The 21710-nt window shown below is 50.5% G+C and overlaps 2 protein-coding genes across 2 annotated transcripts in view; one reads left to right on the plus strand and one right to left on the minus strand.

Annotated features, from left to right (window-relative positions):
• Positions 1 to 7131: 7131 nt before the first annotated feature.
• On the plus strand, positions 7132 to 13467 carry UCP2 (uncoupling protein 2). Its single transcript, XM_066250302.1, has 8 exons — positions 7132 to 7285; positions 8098 to 8254; positions 10520 to 10742; positions 10912 to 11122; positions 11802 to 11996; positions 12078 to 12179; positions 12499 to 12679; positions 13028 to 13467. The coding sequence occupies exons 3-8, from the start codon at positions 10617 to 10619 to the stop codon at positions 13140 to 13142; spliced, it is 930 nt and encodes a 309-aa protein (XP_066106399.1). The 5' UTR covers positions 7132 to 7285; positions 8098 to 8254; positions 10520 to 10616; the 3' UTR covers positions 13143 to 13467.
• DNAJB13 (DnaJ heat shock protein family (Hsp40) member B13) overlaps positions 13247 to 21710 on the minus strand; it is a 29555-nt gene continuing 21091 nt past the window's right edge. The window contains exons 6-8 of the mRNA XM_066250287.1: positions 20362 to 20475; positions 19364 to 19440; positions 13247 to 17830 (exon numbers count right to left, since the gene is read on the minus strand). Coding sequence (XP_066106384.1) covers positions 17677 to 17830; positions 19364 to 19440; positions 20362 to 20475 — 345 coding nt within the window. The 3' untranslated portion in view covers positions 13247 to 17676. The remainder of the gene's footprint in view (positions 17831 to 19363; positions 19441 to 20361; positions 20476 to 21710) is intronic.

Raw genomic sequence — 21710 nt, forward strand, 5'->3', positions numbered from 1 at the left:
TAGCAAAGGTCAATGTTTACTTTAAGTGAGTCATAACCATTTTTTTTTTTTTTCATTTTTCTGAAGCTGGAAACAGGGAGAGAGAGTCAGACAGACTCCCGCATGCGCCCAACCGGGATCCACCCGGCACGCCCACCATGGGGCGACGCTCTGCCCACCAGGGGGGATGCTCTGCCCATCCTGGGCGTCGCCATGTTGCGACCAGAGCCACTCTAGCGCCTGAGGCAGAGGCCACAGAGCCATCCCCAGCGCCCGGGCCATGTTTGCTCCAATGGAGCCTTGGCTGCAGGAGGGGAAGAGAGAGACAGAGAGGAAAGCGCAGCAGAGGGGTGGAGAAGCAAATGGGCGCTTCTCCTGTGTGCCCTGGCCGGGAATCGAACCCTGGTCCTCCGCACGCTAGGCCGACGCTCTACCGCTGAGCCAACCGGCCAGGGCGCCATAACCATTTTTCTTATGTATTTAGGACAGGGGTCAGGAACCTATGGCTCGCGAGCCAGATGTGGCTCTTTATTATTATTTTTTTAATTTATTTTTTTCTGAAGTTGGAAACGGGGAGGCAGTCAGACAGATTCCCGCATGTGCCCAACCGGGATCCACCTGGCACGCCTACCAGGGGGCGATGCTCTGCCCATCTGGGATGACGCTCTGTTGCAACCAGAGCCATTCTAGCACCTGAGGCAGAGGCAATAGAGCCATCCTCAGCACCTGAGCCAACTTAGCTCCAATGGAGCCTTGGCTGTGGGAGGGGAAGATAGAGACAGAGAGGAAGGAGAGCGGGAAGGGTAGAGAAGGAGATGGGCGTTTCTCTTGTGTGCCCTGGCTGGGAATCGAACCCGGGACTCCTGTATGCCAGGCCGACACTCTACCACTGAGCCAACCAGCCAGGGCCGATGTGGCTCTTTTGATGGCTGCATCTGGCTCGCAGACAAATCTTTAATAAAAAAAAATAACATTAAAAATATAAAATATTCTCAAAAATATATATAAAATATTCTCATGTATTACAATCCACTCATTTCCTACTGCTCATGTTCATAGTTGCGGGTGGCTGGAGCCAATCACAGCTGTCCTCCAGGACAACACAAAATTTTTATTGGATAATGTGTAATATACACAGGTCGTTGTAAGGTCAAGAAGTAAACTTTCCTCCTTTTTTTTTTTTTTTTTTGTATTTTTCTGAAGCTGGAAACGGGGAGACAGTCAGACAGACTCCCGCATGCGCCCGACCGGGATCCACCCGGCACACCCACCAGGGGCGACGCTCTGCCCACCAGGGGGCGATGCTCTGCCCCTCCGGGGCATCGCTCTGCCGAGACCAGAGCCACTCTAGTGCCCGGGGCAGAGGCCAAGGAGCCATCCCCAGCGCCCGGGCCATCTTTGCTCCAATGGAACCTTGGCTGAGGGAGGGGAAGAGAGAGACAGAGAGGAAGGAGGGGGTGGGGAGTGGAGAAGCAAATGGGTGCTTCTTCTGTGTGCCCTGGCCGGGAATCGAACCCGGGTCCCCCGCACGCCAGGCCGATGCTCTACCGCTGAGCCAACCGGCCAGGGCCCTTTCCTCCTTTTAATCAAGTAGTCAGCTAGCTAATTGCAGAAACCCTTTTGACAAAGAAGATGGCCAAAAGAAAAAAAGATGAGGAGTATTGTATTTTTCAGCAGGAATGGAGAGAGGAATTCGCCTTTGTGAAGAGAGCAGGTTCTACGGTGTGTCTAATATGCAATGATAAAATTGCATCTATGAAACTGTCAAATATAAAGCGGCACTTCGACACACACCATACTATATTTGCATCGAAATATCCAGCAGGGGACAGCAGGAAGAAAGCATATCAAAAGCTACTGTGCAGAGTGCAAGCTAGTCAGCAGCAACTCCGTGTTTGGACCCAACAAGGTAACTGGAATTTGGCTAGCTTTGCTGGTGCTTTAGCAATTGTGAGAAACGGAAAGCCATTCATAGATGGGGAGTATGCCAAAACATTCATGCTCGATGTTGCCAATGAACTTTTTGACAACTTTTCGGATAAAGACAAGATAATCAAATGAATAAAAGACATGCCTCTGTTGGCAAGAACTGTTCACAATCGTACCATCATGATGGCAAATCAAATTGAGGCAACACAAGTGAAGGACATAAATGCAGCACCACTCTTTTCTCTTGCTTTGGATGAGTCAACAGACATAAGCCATTTATCCCAGTTCAGCGTGATTGCAAGGTATGCTGTTGGTGACACACTATGTGAGGAAAGTCTTGCTGTTTTGCCTATGAACGAGACAACTAGAGGGGGGGGGATTTATTCAAGTCTTTCACTGAGTTCGCTAAAGAAAAAAAATCTACCGATGAATAAACTTATCTTGGCGTGTACTGATGGTGCTCCATGTATGGTGAGGAAAAACAGAGGATTTGTGGCACTTCTTTGTGAACATGAAAAGAGACCCATCCTAAGTTTTCACTGCATCCTACATCAGGAGGTGCTTTGTGCTCAGAGGTGTGGCGAGCAGCTTGGTGAGGTGATGTCGCTGGTCATTCAGGTGAACTTTACTGTTGCCCGAGCTTTAAATGATCGCCAGTTTAAAACACTGCTGGATGAAGTTGGGAATAATTATCCTGGTCTGCTTCTGCACAGCAATGTGCATTGGTTGTCAAGAGGGAAGGTGTTCAGCCGTTTCGCAGCTTGTCTGAGCGAAATCCAGACTTTTCTTGAAATGAAAAACGTCAAGCATCCTGAGTTAGCTAAATCTGAGTGGCTCCTGAAGTTCTACTATCTTGTGGACATGACCGAACATCTGAACCAGCTCAATGTGAAAATGCAAGGCATTGGAAATACAGTCTTATCCCTTCAAAAAGCAGTGATTGCATTTGAAAACAAGCTGGAACTCTTCATCGCAGATATTGAAACAGGTCGTTTACTACACTTGGAAAAAGTAGGAGAATTTAAAGATGCATGCACAGCAAGTGACCCTGCTCAACATCTTGATCTTCAGCAGCTAGCAGGCTTCACATCTAATCTCCTGCAGTCATTCAAAGCGCGCTTTGGAGAATTCTGTAAGCGATCTCAAAGTTTTTAAGTTCTCGTCTTTTTAAGTTCATCACCCATCCATGCGAGTGTGCAGTGGACAGCGCCGACCTGAGTTACATCCCCGGTGTCTCCATCAGAGATTTTGAGCTACAAGCTGTGACCTGAAGGCCTCAGACATGTGGGTGAATAAGTTCAAGTCACTGAATGAAGATTTGGAAAGACTTGCAGGACAGCAAGCAGAGCTGGCGAGCAAACATAAGTGGGGAGAAATGAAAAAACTTCAACCCGCGGACCAGATGATTGTCAAAACTTGAAACGTGTGTCCCGTATGAGTATTGCTGTACTGACAATGTTTGGCTCTACGTATGCATGTGAGCAGTCTTTCTCACATCTAAAGAACGTTAAGACCAACCTATGATCACGTTTAACAGATGGAAGTCTCAACGCCTGCATGAAGCTTAACCTCACTACGTATCAACCAGACTACAAAGCCATCAGCAAAACCATGGAGCACCAGAAGTTGCAGTAATGGTAACAAGTACTTTATTCATCATTGGTTAGCAACAGCATAATAATGTTATTAAAAAGAATTCAGAGACTTATTGTACTTTAAAAGTGTTGGTCTTACATAAAATGCACACATTTACTTGTATTTAGTGTTAAACATATTGTATGGTTCTCATGGAATTACATTTTAAAATATGTGGTGTTCATGGCTCTCTCAGCCAAAAAGGTTCCCAACCCCTGATCTAGGATAACATACCATTGAAATGTCAGAATAATTTTCTAGATCCCTCAAAGGCACAACCAACAGACACCAGAACCTAAGACCACCTGAGTAGACTGCAGAACACCTCTTTGCTATCTTGTTCCTTGCATACCATCTCTATGTACTATAAATGTTTTGGGGGTTTTTGTTTCTTGTTTTTAAGAGAGACAGGAAGAGAGAGATGAGAAGAATCAGCTCCTACAGTGGTTCTTTGACACATGAGCACTTTAAATCAGGAGTAATTTGAGAGACAAGCAGTCATTCGTGGGATTTTTTGCTTTAAGTCACGTGCAGATATTTGAATCACAAGCATCCGCCACCCTCCACTAGATATGCAGCCGAACATTTTGAAAGGGAGGAAGAAACAAACTTCCATGGAAAGGTTTTCGTTGAAACGGCCTCTAAGTAAAAACAAGGAAAGTGTGGCAAAAAAGCCAAAAGGCAGCAAAGAAAATGATGATTGTTGGGCAAATGAGTTTGTAAAATTTGTATTTTCTGAGTTTGCTCACTTTTATTGTTAAAAGTGGCGCTGGGTGGCTATCTGTGAAATTGCTAATTACCTTCCTGCTTGGGAAGAGCCATTGTTATGCTAATGTATCCTCCCCCTCCACCAGCATCTTTGCCTGACCTTGAAGGTAAATACACTTCATAAACCAGTTTATTTCTTTATATTCTCTCTTATTATGTGTGTGTGTGTATTTGTTATTTATAAAGTACATTTTCTTATTTAAAAGCATATAAAACAAAAAATTCATGTGATTTTGGGGGGCTGGAACGGATTCATTGCATTTCCATTAATTTAAATAGGGAAATGCTATTTGACACATGAGCAAATTGAGTCACGAGCTTGGTCATGAAACAAATTAAACTCGTGTGTCAAGGTACCACTGTATTTGTGTCACTTGATTGCTTCTCATATGTGACTTGACCAGGGGGCTGAAGCCAAGCTAGTGACCACTTGCTCAAGCCAGCAACCTGTGGGCTTAAACCATAACCTTAGGATCATGTCAATGATCCTGCACTTAAGCCCGGATGAGTTCACATTCAAGGTGGCAACCTCAGGGTTTGAGACGTGGGACGTCCCCTCAGTGTCTCAGGTTGACACTATCCACTGGGTCCCCACCAGTCAGGCTCTATGTATTGTAAATGTTAATTATTAACTATCCTCTATCCAACAATATAAAAGAAGTATGTTTCTCTATTTTGCTTTTTATCCACTCCTAGAGATTTCCCCCTTTACTTTCTCCCACCTCCTTAAATTTACCACCAGATTTCATGTACCTTCCTTATATTTTCTCCTGATTCTAAACGCAAAACTGTCATTCTCCAGAGCATTTTCCTAATCCGTTCAGATCGTGCTTCCGGGCATGTCCTTAAAACTTAGTTCAAATAACCCCTAAAACTTTTCTACAGGTTTGGACGTTTTCCCCTGGACACCTGCTATAATTATGCATTCCCACTGCAGCTATAGTTTCCTCAGCTGACAAGTCCTGCCGCTTGTGGACAATAAGAATATGCAGGCCCTGGCCAGCTGGCTCAGTGGTAGAGCGTCGGCCTGGCGTACAGAAGTCCTGGGTTCGATTCCTGGCCAGGGCACTTGGGAGAAGCGCCCATCTGCTTCTCCACCCCTCCCCCTCTCCTTCTTCTCTGTCTCTCTCTTCCCCTCCTGCAGCCAAGGCTCCATTGGAGCGAAGATGGCCCCGGGCGCTGGGGATGGCTCCTTGGCCTCTGCTCCAGGCGCTAGAGTGGCTCTGGTCGCGACAGAGCGACGCCCCCTGGTGGGCGTGCCGGGTGGATCCCCGTCAGGGGCATGCGGGAGTCTGACTGTCTCTCCCTGTTTCCAGCTTCAGAAAAATACACACACACACACACAAAAAAAAGAATATGCAAGCATGAGGCCTGGCCCAACGAGGGTTTCAGTGAGGACTCACCACTCCCCAGCTGTGAGACATTAGGCGGACGCTTTAACCTTCCTGGGACACTGTTTTCTGAGGAGGTTAATAGCGGCCTCACAGGGTTACCTGGAGGATCCACACTGGACCTGAACACAGCAACTGCGCACACCAAATGTTCCTCTGGTCCTCCCACTACGCTCTTCAAGTTGATTTTTTCTTTTCTTTTTTTCGTCTTTATTTTAGAGAGAGAGAGAGAGAAAAGGAAACAGGAACATCGATCTGTTCCTGTACGTGCCCTGACCGGGGATGGAACCTGCAACCTCTGCGCTTTGGGACAGTGCTCCAACAACCGCTCTACCTGGCCAGGGCTCTAGGCGCTTCAACAGCAGCCCAAACTGCACACACGGAGCCTCTACTAAATGTATACAGGTATACTGGCCCCTGGTGTGTTGTGGTACTAAAAACATAGGAAACTTACAGTGTAGTCAGGGAGATAGCTTTCCTTTACAACAGTCCTCAAAGGCAGACGAGGGTGAAAACGAAGAAAGGTACACAACAGACAACGGAGAAGAGGGGACACAAATGTAGGGACAGAGAATCCAACAGCTCTAACACGCGTGGTTGTCGCGGCCACCGCCCTGCTTGGCCTTCTCACTCGCGGAGCTGGGCGCTCCCGCCCCACCCTGGCCGGAAGTCCCCGGGTCCCCAGGGCGTGGCCGGTCCGGGGCAGAAGAATGCAGCAGCCCAACGGCTCCCAACGGCCGTTGGCGGTTGCCGGCCACCTGCTGCTGCAGGTTGGCGCCTAGCTGCTTTAACCAATCGGCAGCGAGGCCGGTCGGGAGGCCACGCGCTCGCTCCCGCGGCAGGCAGGGGGCGTGCAGTCTGGGCTTGCGCGCTGGGCGTGTGGAAGGAAGGAGAGCACTTATACCCGCGCCCTGGGCCGCTGTTAGAAAGAGCCTGGCAGGGAAGGGTGGAGGCAGAGGCCTGTGTGACCCTGGGCGGCTTCTGCTTTCCCGCCGTCAGTCTTTCCATTCTCATAATGTTGGCAGACTCGGGGGAGGGAGTGATAAAGAGCATGGGGGAAGGAGACCTAAGTGGTAAACGCGAGGATCCGCCTGCAAAGAAAAGGGAAGGGCCTGACCTGTGGTGGTGCAGTGGATAAAGCGTCAACCTGGAATGCTGAGGTCGCTGGTTCAAAACCCTGGGCTTGCCTGGTCAAGGCACATATGGGAGTTAATGCTTCCTGCTCCTCCCTCCCCCTTCTCTCTCTCTCTCATTCTCTCTCCTCTCTAAAAATTAATAAAAGTAAAATAAAATAAAATTTAAAAAAAAGAAAAGGGAAGGGAGGGAAGCGCGGACCGCGAGGGCCCCGGCGGAAAGGCGGCGGCTAGAAGGGCTGTCCGTATCCCGGAGCATGAGCCCCGCAGGCCCCGCCCTTCCACACAGACCCCGCCCCCAGGGCTTAAGTTGCTGCGGCTGCCTCCGCGGACCCCACTGCAAAGCCGGCTGCCCGAAGAAACTGCTTCCTGCGCTGTCCCCCACGCGCCTTCTGATCGCCGACAGACAGAGCCACCCGCGTTCTTGTCTCGTGTTCTCCTTGCAGCCCGGTGAGCCCGACCCCCGCCCACCCCAGCCCTGCTCACATGGTTCACGCGTGCTTCTACGGCGGCACCGACCCGCGCCCCCTCCCTCTCTTTAATTTCCATCCTGTACTTTCAACCTTTTTGTATTTTTCCTCTCTGCCCGTCCTTTCTTTATCTCTTTTTTTCACCCTTTTCGTATCTCGCTCTTGTTCTTTACTTCCCGCGTTCAGTTGGCTGTAATTTAAACCTTCACCCTCCCACTCCATTCCCTCGGCCAGAATGCCCTTCCCTCCCTTGGGTGGGGGCCTTCTCACGCATCAGCGAAAACCAGAATGACCTTTCCCTCCCTCGAGGGCCCCAGGCCATTGCCAGGGCTATTTCTGCTGGGAGGGGGTTTGAGCTGCCTGAACCGGCCTCTGCTGCGCCCGATCCCAACTCTTCTAACCTCTTCGCAGCCCGGCTCTCGGCCCTAGTGGACTCCCACCCAGCTCTGACCCATCTTGACTTCCCGCCCTCTCCCCTCAACACGCTGCAACACTCATAACTCACCGGTCTGCTGGCCGGGTTGGGGGATGCTTTCAGAGTACCGCGTGTCACCAAAGCAGAAGTCTGGAAGAGAGCGGACTGGGCAGGGAGAATTGCTGGGTTCATTCCCTCCCACCCCCATTGTGTGCATTTAGTCCGTCCTCTGCTTCCCTGGGAGGGACCCTGTTCCCTCCCCCCAGGTACTGACTGCTTGGGCTGTGTGCCTTGGGCTGGTAGCCCTTTCCTTGCTGGCCTGCGATCCTTTAAGGTGAATTTCCTTCTAAACTCTACTCCTTTGTCATTATCCACAGGACACATAGTATGACCTTTAGGTATTTCGTCTCCCTGCCATTTTCTATGGAAAACCAACAGGATTGGGCCATGGTATCTTCTGGCAGCTTTGAAGAAAGGGACACCTTTAGAGAAGCTTGATCTTGAAGGCCTCAACGTGAGACCTTACAAAGCCGGGTAAGAGTCCAGTCTAAGCAGGCGGGGGTCTCCTGCTGCCTCCTAACCCTAGGGTCTGGGGTGGGGGTGGGGCTTAGTAGGACATTAACAAAAATAACTACCATCACCAGACCAGGTAAGTCACTCTTCCGAGTTCACAAAGCACTGTCATATATCCCTGGTCTCATTCTGGCTCTTAAGCTGACCCTGACAAGCCAAGGATAATGGTCCCCATTTTACAAAGGAGAAAGTTGAGCCCCAGGTGGGACAGTGATTGGCCTTGGGTGACCCTGGGAATCAGCAGAACGGGAACCTATTGTTCTAGCCATATGTTCACTCCAGCATTGATTGTCCCTGAGTAATGTGTACTTTTTTGGAACACTGAAAGTGGTTATTCACTGGGGACTAAAATATGATTAATTTTAAAAATATATGATTAGCTCTTTCTAGGCCTTAATTTTACTAACTCTACTTAGGGTTTTTAACAGGTGACCTTTACCCCCATACCATGCCCCGAAAGACCTGACTTGTGGCAAACCCAAGGCAACATTCAAAATGGCCGCTGAGTTTGTCATTTATTTTTGAGGTGGGTCAGGGCTGGGTTTTATTCTATTCTGGCACTCACAACACCCTTAGCTCAAAGTCAGGACATAAGACTTGTGTCATGTCTCTGATGCCCAGAGAAGGGGTGTCATTTGCCTTCACATCCTCAGAACTGTCATATTGGCTTCGCACAAGAAAATTTGGCTGTTGGAATTCGTTGTGAAAGGGCCTGTCTGTGCCTGGAGCAAGAAATGAGCTGAGCATCAGTACATATCAAATAGCAGATGTGTTGGAGCCTGTAGACATGGCCCTCTTACTAAGTTCTCTCCTCATCTGTAATATATAAGTAAGGGCAGCCACCTCACAGGGCTGTTCTGAGGCAAAAGAGGGCTAATGGAGTGCCTCAGGCAGTAGGACGATAGAGCACCTCCTGGTGGGGGGGGGGGGGAATGGCAGAGCAGGGAAGCTAGGGAGTCTGGATAACCTTCAACACATTATGCCATTTGAGCACCCATCTTCATTGAGCCACAAGCGGGAAACAAAAATAAGCCCCTACCTATAGGAGCTCCTGATGCAATTGAGCAGTGAGTAGGCTCTGGATTTCCCTGTTTGCCCCAGCCACCTGGGCTAAGAACCCCAGGAGGGAGGAGCTGGTGAGTTGTTTGTTTCATGGGTCTCTTGTGTGCACAGCTGACTCCCACCACATCCTGCCTTTGCTGCTCAGTTCTTCCCTGCCCCAGCAACAGAGAGGGCCAATCACACTGGGCTTAGAGCAGCTGCTCCTATGAAATCAGAGAAGTGAGCTCAGGGGAAAGAGAAGCAGGTCGTCCTCCCCCACTGGGGTGCTGGGCTCGCTTCCTCCCTTAGCAGCGGAGGGAAGGGTGTTCCAACTCAGAACAAAATGGGGGTTTTGGTTTCCTGTGTCACTTTATATCTCTGACTTGGCATCTCCCCACCTCTTTTGTGGTGAAGATGTGGGTCCCCCTATGTGGGAGGAGAGGAAACTAGCCAAAGAAGGAGACAGTTTTCCCTAAATCACACCGTAGGCCAGGGGAAGAAAGTTAAGCACCTAAGCACTGCTCTCGGCCCCACATCGTTCAAGGGCCCACTAAAGGTTACCTTTTCTAAGACTTAAGAAATGCTCCCTTCTCTGGGCATTTTGAATGTTGCCTTGGATTTCTGATGACTTACTCTTCCTTACCTCTCTCCTAATGGAGTTGTTTCCTCCTCTGCAGTTTGACAGTATGTCCTGTAAGCTCCAGTGCAACTTGAATCACCTGCCAACTCTCTGTCATACAATAAGCCCCCTCTGTCTCTTGCATCTCAGTGAACCAGGACCTAGCAAAGCAGTCTTGTTGAAAGTGATTCAGGAGAGCTGGGGAAGAGAATGAGACAGATGGGCTGGAATGGCACTGAATTGGTCTTATCCATTCCTTTTCTTCCAGACTTAGACAATTCCAGACCCATAGGCTGGGGCCAGGGCCTATTTGAGACAGCACTAGGATAGGATATCTGTGATCCAAAGTCTTGTAGTGAGAGGGAGGGGGCTCTTCACAAAATTTGGACTTTCTTGGACAGGAATTGCTGCTTCAGCCCCTATTTGAGTACCGCTGGAGCTCACTCCTAGGTTAGCCTTAGTCCTTGCTTAGGGAGGTGATACTGTCGGGGGGCCGAGGTGGGGATAGTGAGCAGGGAGGGCCTAGGGATACTGATGATAATGGGGCTTCTCTTTTCTCTGCATAGATTCCGGCAGAGTTCCTGTATCTCGTCTTGTTGCTGGAAGAAGGTGCCTCTTCCAGTTTTTTTTCATCTCCTGGGGAGGTAGCAGGAAGTCAGCATTATGGTTGGGTTCAAGGCCACAGATGTGCCCCCCACTGCCACTGTGAAGTTCCTGGGGGCTGGCGCAGCTGCCTGCATTGCAGATCTCATCACTTTTCCCCTGGATACAGCTAAAGTTCGGCTGCAGGTGAGGGGTAAAGCCTGGGGATCCTGATGGTGTCTAGTTAGTTCCCTCCCCAAGACACAGACTCCTCACGGGCCAGTAGGGTGTTTGGGACTGTAAACTTCGGGGCGTAGGGATGGCAGGAGATGAGGACAGCAACCTGCCTATCCCGATACCTGTCTTGGCCTTGCAGATCCAAGGAGAAAGGCAGGGGGCAGTGCGAGCTGCAGCTAGTGTCCAGTACCGCGGCGTGCTGGGCACCATCCTGACCATGGTGCGCACCGAGGGTCCCCGCAGCCTCTACAACGGGCTGGTGGCTGGCCTGCAGCGCCAGATGAGCTTTGCCTCTGTCCGCATCGGCCTCTATGACTCTGTCAAACAGTTCTACACCAAGGGCTCTGAGCGTAAGTGTGGAGCTAGGCTATAGGCTTCTTGGCCTTTTCTTCCCGGTGATAGCTCATTTTGCTGTACAGCCCCATTAGGCCCCACGATCCCTAGGAGATCAGAGGAATGGAGAACTGGAAGGGCCCTGACTCCTAATGATTCCTGAGTTCTTGCACTGTGCTGGCTCTGCGTAAGGTGTCCTCTCATAACAGTCCTCACAACCTGGAGAGTAGGTGGTATCATCCCTGTGTTACAGATGAAGAGACCGAGGCTTGCAGTGGGGTGGGATGAGGGACTTGGCCAATGGCATATACCATGCGAAGCCAGAAAACACACCTAGGACATTAGCTTCCAAGGCCAGGACGGTACGCCACTTCTCTCTCAGCCTAGGTTTTCTCATTTTTCAAATGGAAATAACTGGTTTCTCAGGGCTATTGAGCCGGTTGTGACATAAATGAAAATATTTTACAAAAGAAAGCACCAAGTCTCAAATTGTACTTTCTGCTGTGTCCCAGTGCCTAGCAAGTAGTAGACACTAACAGTAACATTTTATGTAATGTGAGGAGTCTGTAGAGCAAGAGCTGGTCTAGATTCTATTCCTAAAAGGCAAGAGATTGTGACAGTCACATGGTATATTTAGGAGAGGTAGAAAATGAGTGTAAGCCCAGCTAGACACTGACCCCCACGGTTCTCCCCCAGACGCTGGCATTGGGAGCCGCCTCCTGGCAGGCAGCACCACAGGTGCCTTGGCTGTGGCTGTCGCCCAGCCCACGGATGTGGTAAAGGTCCGATTCCAGGCTCAGGCCCGGGCTGGAAGCGGCCAGAGATACCAAAGCACTGTTGAGGCCTACAAGACCATTGCTCGAGAGGAAGGGTTCCGGGGACTCTGGAAAGGTGTGTACCAGATATTTTTTCTTCCCCTTATTCCTCCACTTCTATTCCCCTGTCTCACACAGGCACCCTTTTCTTCTGTAGGGACCTCTCCCAATATTGCTCGTAATGCTATTGTCAACTGTGCTGAGCTGGTGACCTATGACCTCATCAAGGATGCCCTCCTGAAAGCCAACCTCATGACAGGTGCGTTAGGGTAAATAAAGGGTGCTGGGTCTTGCCCTTTCCCCAGCCCAGTATCGGGTGTGGGAATCTGGTTCCCTGAAGCCCACATGTTTTCAGCCTGGTTCCCCTTTGCTTGTAGTGAGCTTCTCTCCCTTGCTGTATTGAGGCCAGATGGGATGAAGCTCCCACTTTGTACAGTGAGGGGAGGGCAGGGAAAATGACTTTTTGGCCCTTTGTTTCTCTAAAACCATAAGACCCATGCTACTTAAATAATCTCTTTCCCTCTGGAATGGTGATGTGAGGAGTGCTGACGCTCTTGCCTGCTCCTCCTCCCTGACAGATGACCTTCCTTGCCACTTCACTTCTGCCTTCGGAGCCGGCTTCTGCACCACCATCATTGCCTCCCCTGTCGACGTAGTCAAGACGAGATACATGAACTCTGCGCTGGGCCAGTACCACAGCGCTGGCCACTGTGCCCTCACCATGCTCCAGAAGGAGGGACCCCGAGCATTCTATAAAGGGTGAGCCTCTGACCCACCTCACCTGATTCAAGGATTCCTATCACACAGGTGGGAGGGAACCATCTTGAACTGAGTAGCCATCCAGTGTCAGACTGTTTCTGACATTGGTTCTGGTATTTCACCAGTATTCTGTCATGCTCTGAACTCCTTCCTCTGAGTTGCTACTTATTTTAAGGGTTAAAATGGAGACTTACGGGGGATTCATGCTCAAAGCCACACAGCTGTGAGGCTCTTATCCCTGGGTCCTCCCAACCTCCTTTGGGACAGAGCAGCTGGGTTGGGTTGGATGCCAGTGGAGTGAATGGGAGGTGGAGGTGCCCACTGTGACCTATGTTTTCTCCCCTCTAGGTTTATGCCTTCCTTTCTCCGTTTGGGCTCCTGGAACGTGGTGATGTTCGTCACCTATGAGCAGCTGAAACGGGCCCTCATGGCTGCCTGCACTTCCCAGGAGGCTCCCTTTTGATCCTCTCCTGCTGCCAGCCTGACCCCCTCTGGCTTGGCTTTGGCTCCAGCCAGGCCCTCCTTCCCTTCTACTTCCCTTCTTCCCACCCCTTCCTTTTGCTCCCATTTCTACCACCTCCCCTCCCTATCCCCATTCTCACCTCTTCTTCCTACCTCATCTCCCTATTGCCTCTCAGTTCTGATGGAATTGTCCTCAGCTGACCCTGCACGAGGCCTGCCACCAGCCTGAATACCAAGCCCCTCAGTCCCTTGAAAAGTTCAGCCCAACTCATTATCCTGTCCCCAAGCCCAGCCAGCATGTCACCCATAAAACAAGCTCAACCTTGCTGTCTCCTCCCTCTCTCAGCTGTTTTCAGAGATCTTGGTCTAGTGGGACCTGGTGGGCAGGGGAGGAGCCACCCCTGACTTGGAAAGGGGGTGTATGACCCACTTCCCACCTTCAGTGTCCAACCTGGGGCCCATGGAGGTCATCTCGTCTGTTTCTCTTTCCAAACCAGGCCTTGGGCCGAGGTGGCAAGTGAAGGAGCAGCCCAGAGTCACAGCAGTCAGTGGCTTTGCTTTCACCAGGCCACTTGAGCTTTCACTCGCCGAGTGCCCAGAACTCCAACCCCTCAGCTGGCCCCAGGCCTGTTTATCTGCAAAATGAGAGTGTGCCTGTCTGCTCTGCATCTCCTGTGTTTCTTGGAAGATTTAGAGCAACTTGGGAATCTTCGATGCTGTGGGCTTATTTTACTCCATTTTACAAATGGGAAATCTACCTTCCCAAGTCCCAGACCTAGTGAGGGCAAGCTGGGCCGCCTCCCATCCTCCGGACTCCCACCCTTGGAAGGCAGTGTTGCTGGCCTGGGAGGACAGGCTACCAGGCAGACATCTGCCCTTGGGTAGGGGGTACATTCCACTCAATCCCACCCTCTCCACGGGCTAGAGATCCAGAGGAGGTGGTGACAAGCCAAGGCTTAGGCCACTCAGGTTGACACCTTTCTGTCCCTCTTTCTACCACCTGTCCTCAAGCAGGTGGGCAGGGCTACTTTTATTTCAAGGGGTCAGGGACTTTATGAGGTCCCAGAATTTGAAAATATCTTGTGCAGGGCTGGGCCCTTAGAATTAAGCCATCAAGGCCCATTTTACATATGTCTGAAGAATCTAAGGGCCCAGACAGGTCATGCAGGCAAGGACACAAAGGACAACAGGTGATCTGGAACTAAGACTCACGTCTTCAGGGACCTTTGCTGGGAATCCTGTTGGCAGTTGTGAAGCCAGGCTGAGAAAGCACGAGCCTCCTCAACCTGAAGTAGCTGGTGCTACATACTGCTGCTCCTGCCCTATTGCTCAGAGCTGGAGGTTAGACCGTTCAGTGCCTGGGCAAGGGGTCCAAGATACTAGGTTCCTTGAGAAGGAGAGATGGCTAGCTGGCTTCTGACAGCTAAACCAAGGTCTCATAGTCCCTGAGAGGAACGGGGTTGGGTGCCATGAGTCAGTTCAGGGTAAAGGCAGGCAACTGAGCCAGGCTGTCCTCTGCTGGGCTGCAGGGAGTCAGCATAAATGGAGGCCCCTGGCAACATACCTTATGCACCTTGGATCTTAGTGAGGTAGGCCATTCACTTTTACACCAGAGGAACTGGGCAGTGTTTTTCAACTGCCCATCTGCCAGAACTTTAGTGCCAGTCTGAAATAGTTAAATACCTTGATGTATGGCGATTATAGACCCAGGGAGTGGTGATAGTCATATTCACTTCTGCTCAGGGTGATTTCTGCTTTAGCAGTCCTGGAATAATGTTTTCACTGGTCCCCAATTATAAAACGGTTGAAAACCACTGACCCTAGGTACATCAGCTGGTTCATCCAGCAGGCTTATGTCCCAGACACAAATGAGTCCAAGAGACATCATGGTTCTGGGCATGGTCCTGGGAGTGAACAGGGAAAGGTGGTAGGAACCACAAGGCAGGGTACTAGTAGGCCTCGGTAATTGGTCCTTTGTCCTTGGTTCCTATGAAGGTGTATGAAAAGCCCTGCTTTTCCTGGCTCACAAGGTAACACTGAAGATTGCTGAAATGGAGTCAGATCTTTGAGCACGAGCTACCTGTGACTGGGCCTGGCACCATCTCCTCAATCCTTTTTTGGCTGCAAAAAAAAAACCCCGAATCTCAAAAAGATCTTCAGAGTGTCACCATGAGGAAGAGTTTGGGAGCAGAATTTCCAGCTGGCCTTGGAGACCTGGAGTACCAGGACCTCCCAGTGCAAACCCCACATGCCCTCACCCACTGATTGCTCTCAGTGCAGGGCAGCTACCACCTCCATGTCCTGACTCAGGCTTCATCTGGTTTGCAGAAGGCCTGTAAGATAGGGGTGAGTTTTGTATGGATCTGAGTTTCAGAGAAGCAAAGAGGTTTGTCTAAGGGCACACAGGTGGTAAACAGTAGACCTGAGGTGCACCTAACTCCAAAGCCATGTTCTTCAATGACTGAAGGGATGGTCCCTAGACCTGGCCCAGGTCCCACATTTTGGGCTGCTGCTGCTACTACTGTAACTTTCTCCCTAATGGGTTAAAAGTGGCTGACTAGGCCTGACCAGGCATTGCCACAGTGGATAGAGCCTTGGAGTGGGACACAGAGGACCCAGGTTCCCCAAAGGTCACTGGGTTGAGCAAGGGGTTACTTGCTCTGCTGTATCCCCCGGTCAAGGCAATATGAGAGCAATGAACGAACAACCAAGGTGTTGCAATGAATTGATGCTTCTCATCTCTCTCCCTTGTCTGCCCCTCTCTCTGGTTACTCTCAAAAAAAAAAAAAAAAAAAAAGTGGCTGACTAGTACTATGGAGTCCCCATTGAAGGAAAAAAGCCTTATGCTAGTATGGTGCTTTGAAGCAATAATGGTTACCATTTTTGGCACCTATGAAGTCTACAAAAGTGATTCCTACTCTGTCATAACAGTGGACCATTGGACCTATCCCAGCTGAAACCCATTCAGTTTGGAGAGTCTCTGGCATCTTTATCTTTTTTTTTTTTAACTGAGACAGTGAGAGAGAGAGAGGGATAGACAGGGACAGACAGGAATGAAGAGAGATGAGAAGCATCAATCATCAGTTTTTCGTTGTGACACCTTAGTTGTTCATTGATTGCTTTCTCATATGTGCCTTGACCGTGGGGCTACAGCAGACCGAGTAACCCCTTGCTCAAGCTGGTGACCTCAGGGTCTCAAATCTGGGTCCTCCGCATCCCAGTCAGATGCTCTATCCACTGCGCCACCACCTGGTCAGGCTCTCGGCATCTTGACGAAAAGAAGTGCACACCTCACTGTTGACTGACGGAGGGCAGGTTGGGCTGGCAGGTGTGGTCTGCACAGGCCCAGCTGGGCTTGGAGGCTTGGACTCTTGTAGGCCACGTGGGCAGCAGTACTGTAACCCTGGAATCTCAGCAAGTTCACCAAGCACTTTCACACCAATGATTCGGTCCTCACAAGTATCCTGAGGGAGTTATGAGCTCTGCTTTAGAAGGGCAGTAACATCCAAGGGGGCAGAGGCAGGTCTGCCTCCTAGGCCAGCCTGCCCAGAAGCAGCCCAGGACCCACTCACCGCACAGGCAAGGCAGTGAGGCTGGTGAGGTAGAAACCAAAGCCATTTCTAGTGCTGTGTCCTTTGTGCCACCTCCATAAGCAGGGTGAGTCTGTGGGAGATGCTCTTCAAGGTTCTGATGACAGTTTTGCCACTGATCCCTGAATACAATGTAACCATCACACTCTAGAGCAGGGGTCCCCAAACCCCAAACTATGGCCCGCGGGCCACATGTGGCCCCCCGAGGCCATTTATCTGGCCCCCGCCGCGCTTCCGGAAGGGGCACCTCTTTCATTGGTGGTCAGTGAGAGGAGCACATTGACCATCTCATTAGCCAAAATCAGGCCCATAGTTCCCATTGAAATACTGGTCAGTTTGTTGATTTGTTCTTCATTTAAATTAAAAAATTTACTTGTTCTTCATTTTAAATATTGTATTTGTTCCCGTTTTGTTTTTTTACTTTAAAATAATATATCTGCAGTGTGCATAGGGATTTGTTCATAGTTTTTTTTATAGTCGGGCCCTCCAACGGTCTGAGGGACAGTGAACTGGCCCCCTGTGTAAAAAGTTTGGGGACCCCTGCTCTAGAGACTGCCTCTTCTGAAGATCACATTTTGAGAAATCAGCAGAGCTGGGGACCCTTAGGCTTCCCAGCACTGCCCCACGCCCTCCAGCTGGAAGCACAGAGGTTCTGAACCCTCAGGGACCCAGCTACGCCCACAAAGGCAGGACAAGGACCTGCGTCCTCCATTTCTCTCTGATCCACAAGGGCTATGTAAAGCTCCTCTCCCCCTAACACACGCTCCTGGGTGAGGCCGGAGGACAGGAAGTAAATCTTTATTGTGTCAGTTTGAAAGTCCCAAGCCATTCCATGCCATGTCTCCTCTGTGCAGTGGGCTGGCTCCGCTGAACACCTGAGACTGGGAGGTAGGAGGGGCGCGGCGCAGCAGCCTGCTCTGGCGCAGCTCCTGCCGCGGCCCCCGGTTATGTCAGCAGCGCCTGGCGCAGCAGCTGCTTCTTCTGGGGCGTGAGGCGAGTGGGGAACTGGATGTCGAAGAAGATTAGGAGGTCCCCTTTTTTGGTGGGGTCCTCAGGCAACGGCATACCCTCGCCTGGCACCTTCTTGAAGTACTTTGGGCTAAGGGAAGATGAAAGAAGGGAGTTCAGAGGGCACCCCACAGCAGCACCTCAACAGATCCCATGCCAGCCCTGCTGACGCCACCTCAGGCAGGGGCAGTCACTGCAGCTTCCGCCATGGGATGGCTTTTTCCATCCAGAACTGGGTGGGAGGAGAGAGAAGACTGGCTTGTTCCATATAGTTTGCTCCCTGAAAACCCGTTTATACCGAGTCTGTGGCGAGTGTCCGGGAGCCCCGTTTTAGAGGTGGGAAACAGGGCGAGGAAGGAAGGAGGGTGGGCAGACTGGGCTGGTGCGGGGGCTGGGCTGCTGAGCAAAGCCTCCGTGCAGGGGCCTCCCTGGGAAAGGGCTTAGTGGAATTAACTCAGAACTCTAACGGAAGGTTTTGGAGGGTTGGAGATGAAGGCAGCAAGGGCTGCCTAACACTGGGGCCTCTAGTCTCCGAGGTGGCTATGTGGAACTTAGAAAAAGGCACTCCATTAGCCAGATGAAAGCAACCCACAGCTCAGGAAGAATGAAGGCTGGGTTTTAGTACTCTCCTGCCCCCTTTTTATTTTTTAAATTAGATTTTAATATAAGACATTAAAAAGAATGAAATAGGCCTGACCTGTGGTGGCGCAGTGGATAAAGCGTTGACCTAGAAATGCTGAGGTCGTCGGTTCAAAACCCTGGGCTTGCCTGGTCAAGGCACATATGGGAGTTGATGCTCCTAGCTCCTCCCCCCTTCTCTCTCTCTGTCTCTCCTCTCTCTCTCTGTCTCTCCCTCTCCTCTCTAAAATGAATAAATAAATAAATAAACTAAGCTAAAAAAAGATTGTTAGGTGAGTGTCATTTCTACTCCCACAGCAACTGGAGAGAACAACCCTCTCACAGCCTACATACCATGCCTGCAGCTTTGCCTAAGAAGCCTGGGGTGATCACTTAGGTGGTTGGGAGCAGATGCAGAAACAAACAAACAAACAAACAAACAAAAATTAAAAAGAATGAAATAGCCTGACCAGGCAGTGGCCCAGTGGATAGAGCGCCAGACTGGGACTGAGATGCCGAGGACCCAGGTTCGAGACCCCAAGGTTGCCAGCTTGAGCGCGGGCTCATCTGGTTTGAGCCAAAGCTCACCAGCTTGGACCCAAGGTCGCTGGCTCGAATAAGGGATTACTTGATCTGCTGAAGGCCCACGGCCAAGGCACATATGAGAAAGCAATCAACAAACAACTAAGGTGTCGCAATGCGCAACGAGAAACTAATGATTGATGCTTCCCATCTCTTTGTTCCTGTTTGTCTGTCCCTATCTATCCCTCTCTCTGGAAAAAAAAAAAAAAAGAATGAAAGACTTCAGATTTAAATACAATAATTTCCCTATACTTTGGTAAGTGTGGAATAGAATAGAATATGAATATGAATAAAAATAACTTTTCAACCCAGACTTCTTCGGAAAATTTCTGAACAAGTGAACAACAGGTCCACCTGTTTGATACTGCCCTTTCAGGCCCAGGCCAGCCCTTCTGCCTATGGGGCCCAAGCAGGTGGAACTCACTGGATGATGTCATTGATGGGGATGTTGAGCAGACAGCCATCCAGGGTCTTCACCTCCACGGTGCAGCAGGTCAGAGCCTAGGGGGCATTAAGGCCAAAGGCAGGAAGGAGTAGGGAAGGTCCCCATGACCATTCTGTTTAGAAGGCACTTTAAGATCCTCTTCAGTACCAGGCCCTGAGCTGGGACTCAAGGAGACAAAGGGATACTCAAGAACTAACAGGAGAGTGACCCAGGCAATTACCTGTCCTCAAGTAGTTCAGAGTCTGGTAGGTAAGACTGATGTTGTTATGTGTTATGATAGAGGGAAGTAAAGGGGTCGGTGGGAACCAACGAGAGGCCCTCAGACCATTCTGGGTGAACAAAAGGGCTAGTAGCAGTTGATGAGGGCCTTCAAGGGTAAGGAGGAGCTTGCCAGTTAGACGAGGTGGGTGGGTAGCACTCCAGGCAGAGAGGCCAGAACAAAAGAGAGAACGAAGGTGTGAAAATGTACCAAATGGGCAGGAGCTCTACCTGGCATGGTGGAGGGCAGGGGATGAGATCAGCAGAGGCCCCACTGTGGAGGGCCTCGAATGCCAGGTGAAGGTGACTAGACAGGAGTGTGACATGGTGAGTGTGTGGAAAGACCTCTGTGGACAAGAGCCTGGAGGAGATGAGCAGAGAAGCAGGACAGCCATGGAAGAAACTGCTGCTCAGACCTAGATGGTAGGGTGAACAGAAGTGGACCAAGTGGAGAGGGGTTTGGAGGTGGAACTGACAGGACTTAGTGGCTGACTATAGGCTGGTGGGAAAGAAGAGGCAAAGTCTAGGCTGGTGCCTAATTTCTTGCTTGGGTTTAAGGGTGTGGAGGGGCCACTCACGTTCAGGAGTGAAGACAGCCACAAAGATTTCATGTGGCATGCACCATGTTCCGAAGGCCTGCTTGCCTCAGGGCCTCCCACGGGGCAGGGGGAGCTCACTCTGATCTGCCCACACCCTGACCTTCCACTTTGGCCACTCACCTTGCCCAAGGGGATGGGTTTCACAAAAATGAGGTCATCATTCTCCCTGCGGAAGCGAGGGTGTAGCTTCTCCTTTACAATGAAGACGATGTCGGCTGGGATGATGTTTGGGCCCTGGCAGAGGAGGCCAAGGGGGGACAGCACTAATTAACTGTGTGATCTTGGCCAAGTTCCTACTTCTACTGGTCTCATTGAACAATGAGGAAATTAGACCAGGTTTTCTGGAAGGGCCCTTTCAATTTGACCCTATATCCTCTCTTCTGAGAAGACTATCCAAATGAATTCTATATCCCAACACATTCCTTCTCCTCTACTGAGCATGCCCAAAGAGATGCACTCAGCTGGAGGGAGACAAAGGCTTCTTTAGATGGGAGGTGGAACGCTGTCTGGGTATTCTGCAAAGTCTCTGTCCAGCCAAACTTTATTAAGTCATGAGGTCTTTTCTGGGCACTGGGGACAGAGGAATCAGACTAGCCACTACTCCCAAAGAGCTCCCAGTCTAGAAGGGTAAACAGACACAGTGAATCTTCAGCATGCTCAAGGCAAATAAAGGGAACCCAGAGGCAGGAGTTCAGAGAGGTGCTGACTTAGGTGGGGAACTCGGGGATGATGCCCAGAGGGGGAACACTGCACTGGAGTTGAGTCTTGAAGGGGGGTGTTTTTGGTAGTAAATGTTTTATAGGTGAGAAAGGCAGTAAGTATTGGCAGAGAAATTAATCTCTCTCAGCTCTGAAGACACCATTAATGCCTTAGACAAGAACTTTATATTTTTACTTAATAAGTATTTAAAAACTATTAATAAGTAGCCTGACTTGTGGAGGCACAGTGAATAAAAGTGTAAACCTGAAATGCTGAGGTTGCTGGTTCAAAACCCTGGACTTGCCTGGTCAAGGCACATATGGGAGTTGATGCTTCCTGTTCCTCCCCCCCCCCTCTCTAAAACTGAATAATTAAAATCTTAAAATTTTTTATTTAAAAAAATAAAGTAGCCCTGGCTGGTTGGCTCAGTGGTAGAGCGTCGGCCTAGCGTGCGGAGGACCCGGGTTCGATTCCCGGCCAGGGCACACAGGAGAAGCGCCCATTTGCTTCTCCACCCCTCCGCCACGCTTTCCTCTCTGTCTCTCTCTTCCCCTCCCGCAGCCAAGGCTCCATTGGAGCAAAGATGGCCCGGGCGCTGGGGATGGCTCTGTGGCCTCTGCCTCAGGCGCTAGAGTGGCTCTGGTCGCAACATGGCGATGCCCAGGATGGGCAGAGCATCGCCCCCTGGTGGGAAGAGCTTCGCCCCATGGTGGGCGTGCCGGGTGGATCCCGGTCAGGCGCATGCGGGAGTCTGTCTGACTGTCTTTCCC

The sequence above is a fragment of the Saccopteryx bilineata genome, chromosome 1 (genome assembly GCF_036850765.1).
Source record: "Saccopteryx bilineata isolate mSacBil1 chromosome 1, mSacBil1_pri_phased_curated, whole genome shotgun sequence".
NCBI classification, from domain to species: Eukaryota; Metazoa; Chordata; class Mammalia; order Chiroptera; family Emballonuridae; genus Saccopteryx; species Saccopteryx bilineata.

What these genes read in the sequence shown, in the direction of transcription:
- UCP2 (XM_066250302.1), top strand. Translation starts at nt 10,617, where the DNA reads ATGGTTGGGTTCAAGGCCACAGATGTGCCCCCCACTGCCACTGTGAAG. An exon ending in CTACACCAAGGGCTCTGAGC is followed by an intron (nt 11,123 to 11,801) that starts GTAAGTGTGGAG and finishes GTTCTCCCCCAG; the next exon opens with ACGCTGGCATTGGGAGCCGC. An exon ending in GAAAGCCAACCTCATGACAG is followed by an intron (nt 12,180 to 12,498) that starts GTGCGTTAGGGT and finishes CCTCCCTGACAG; the next exon opens with ATGACCTTCCTTGCCACTTC.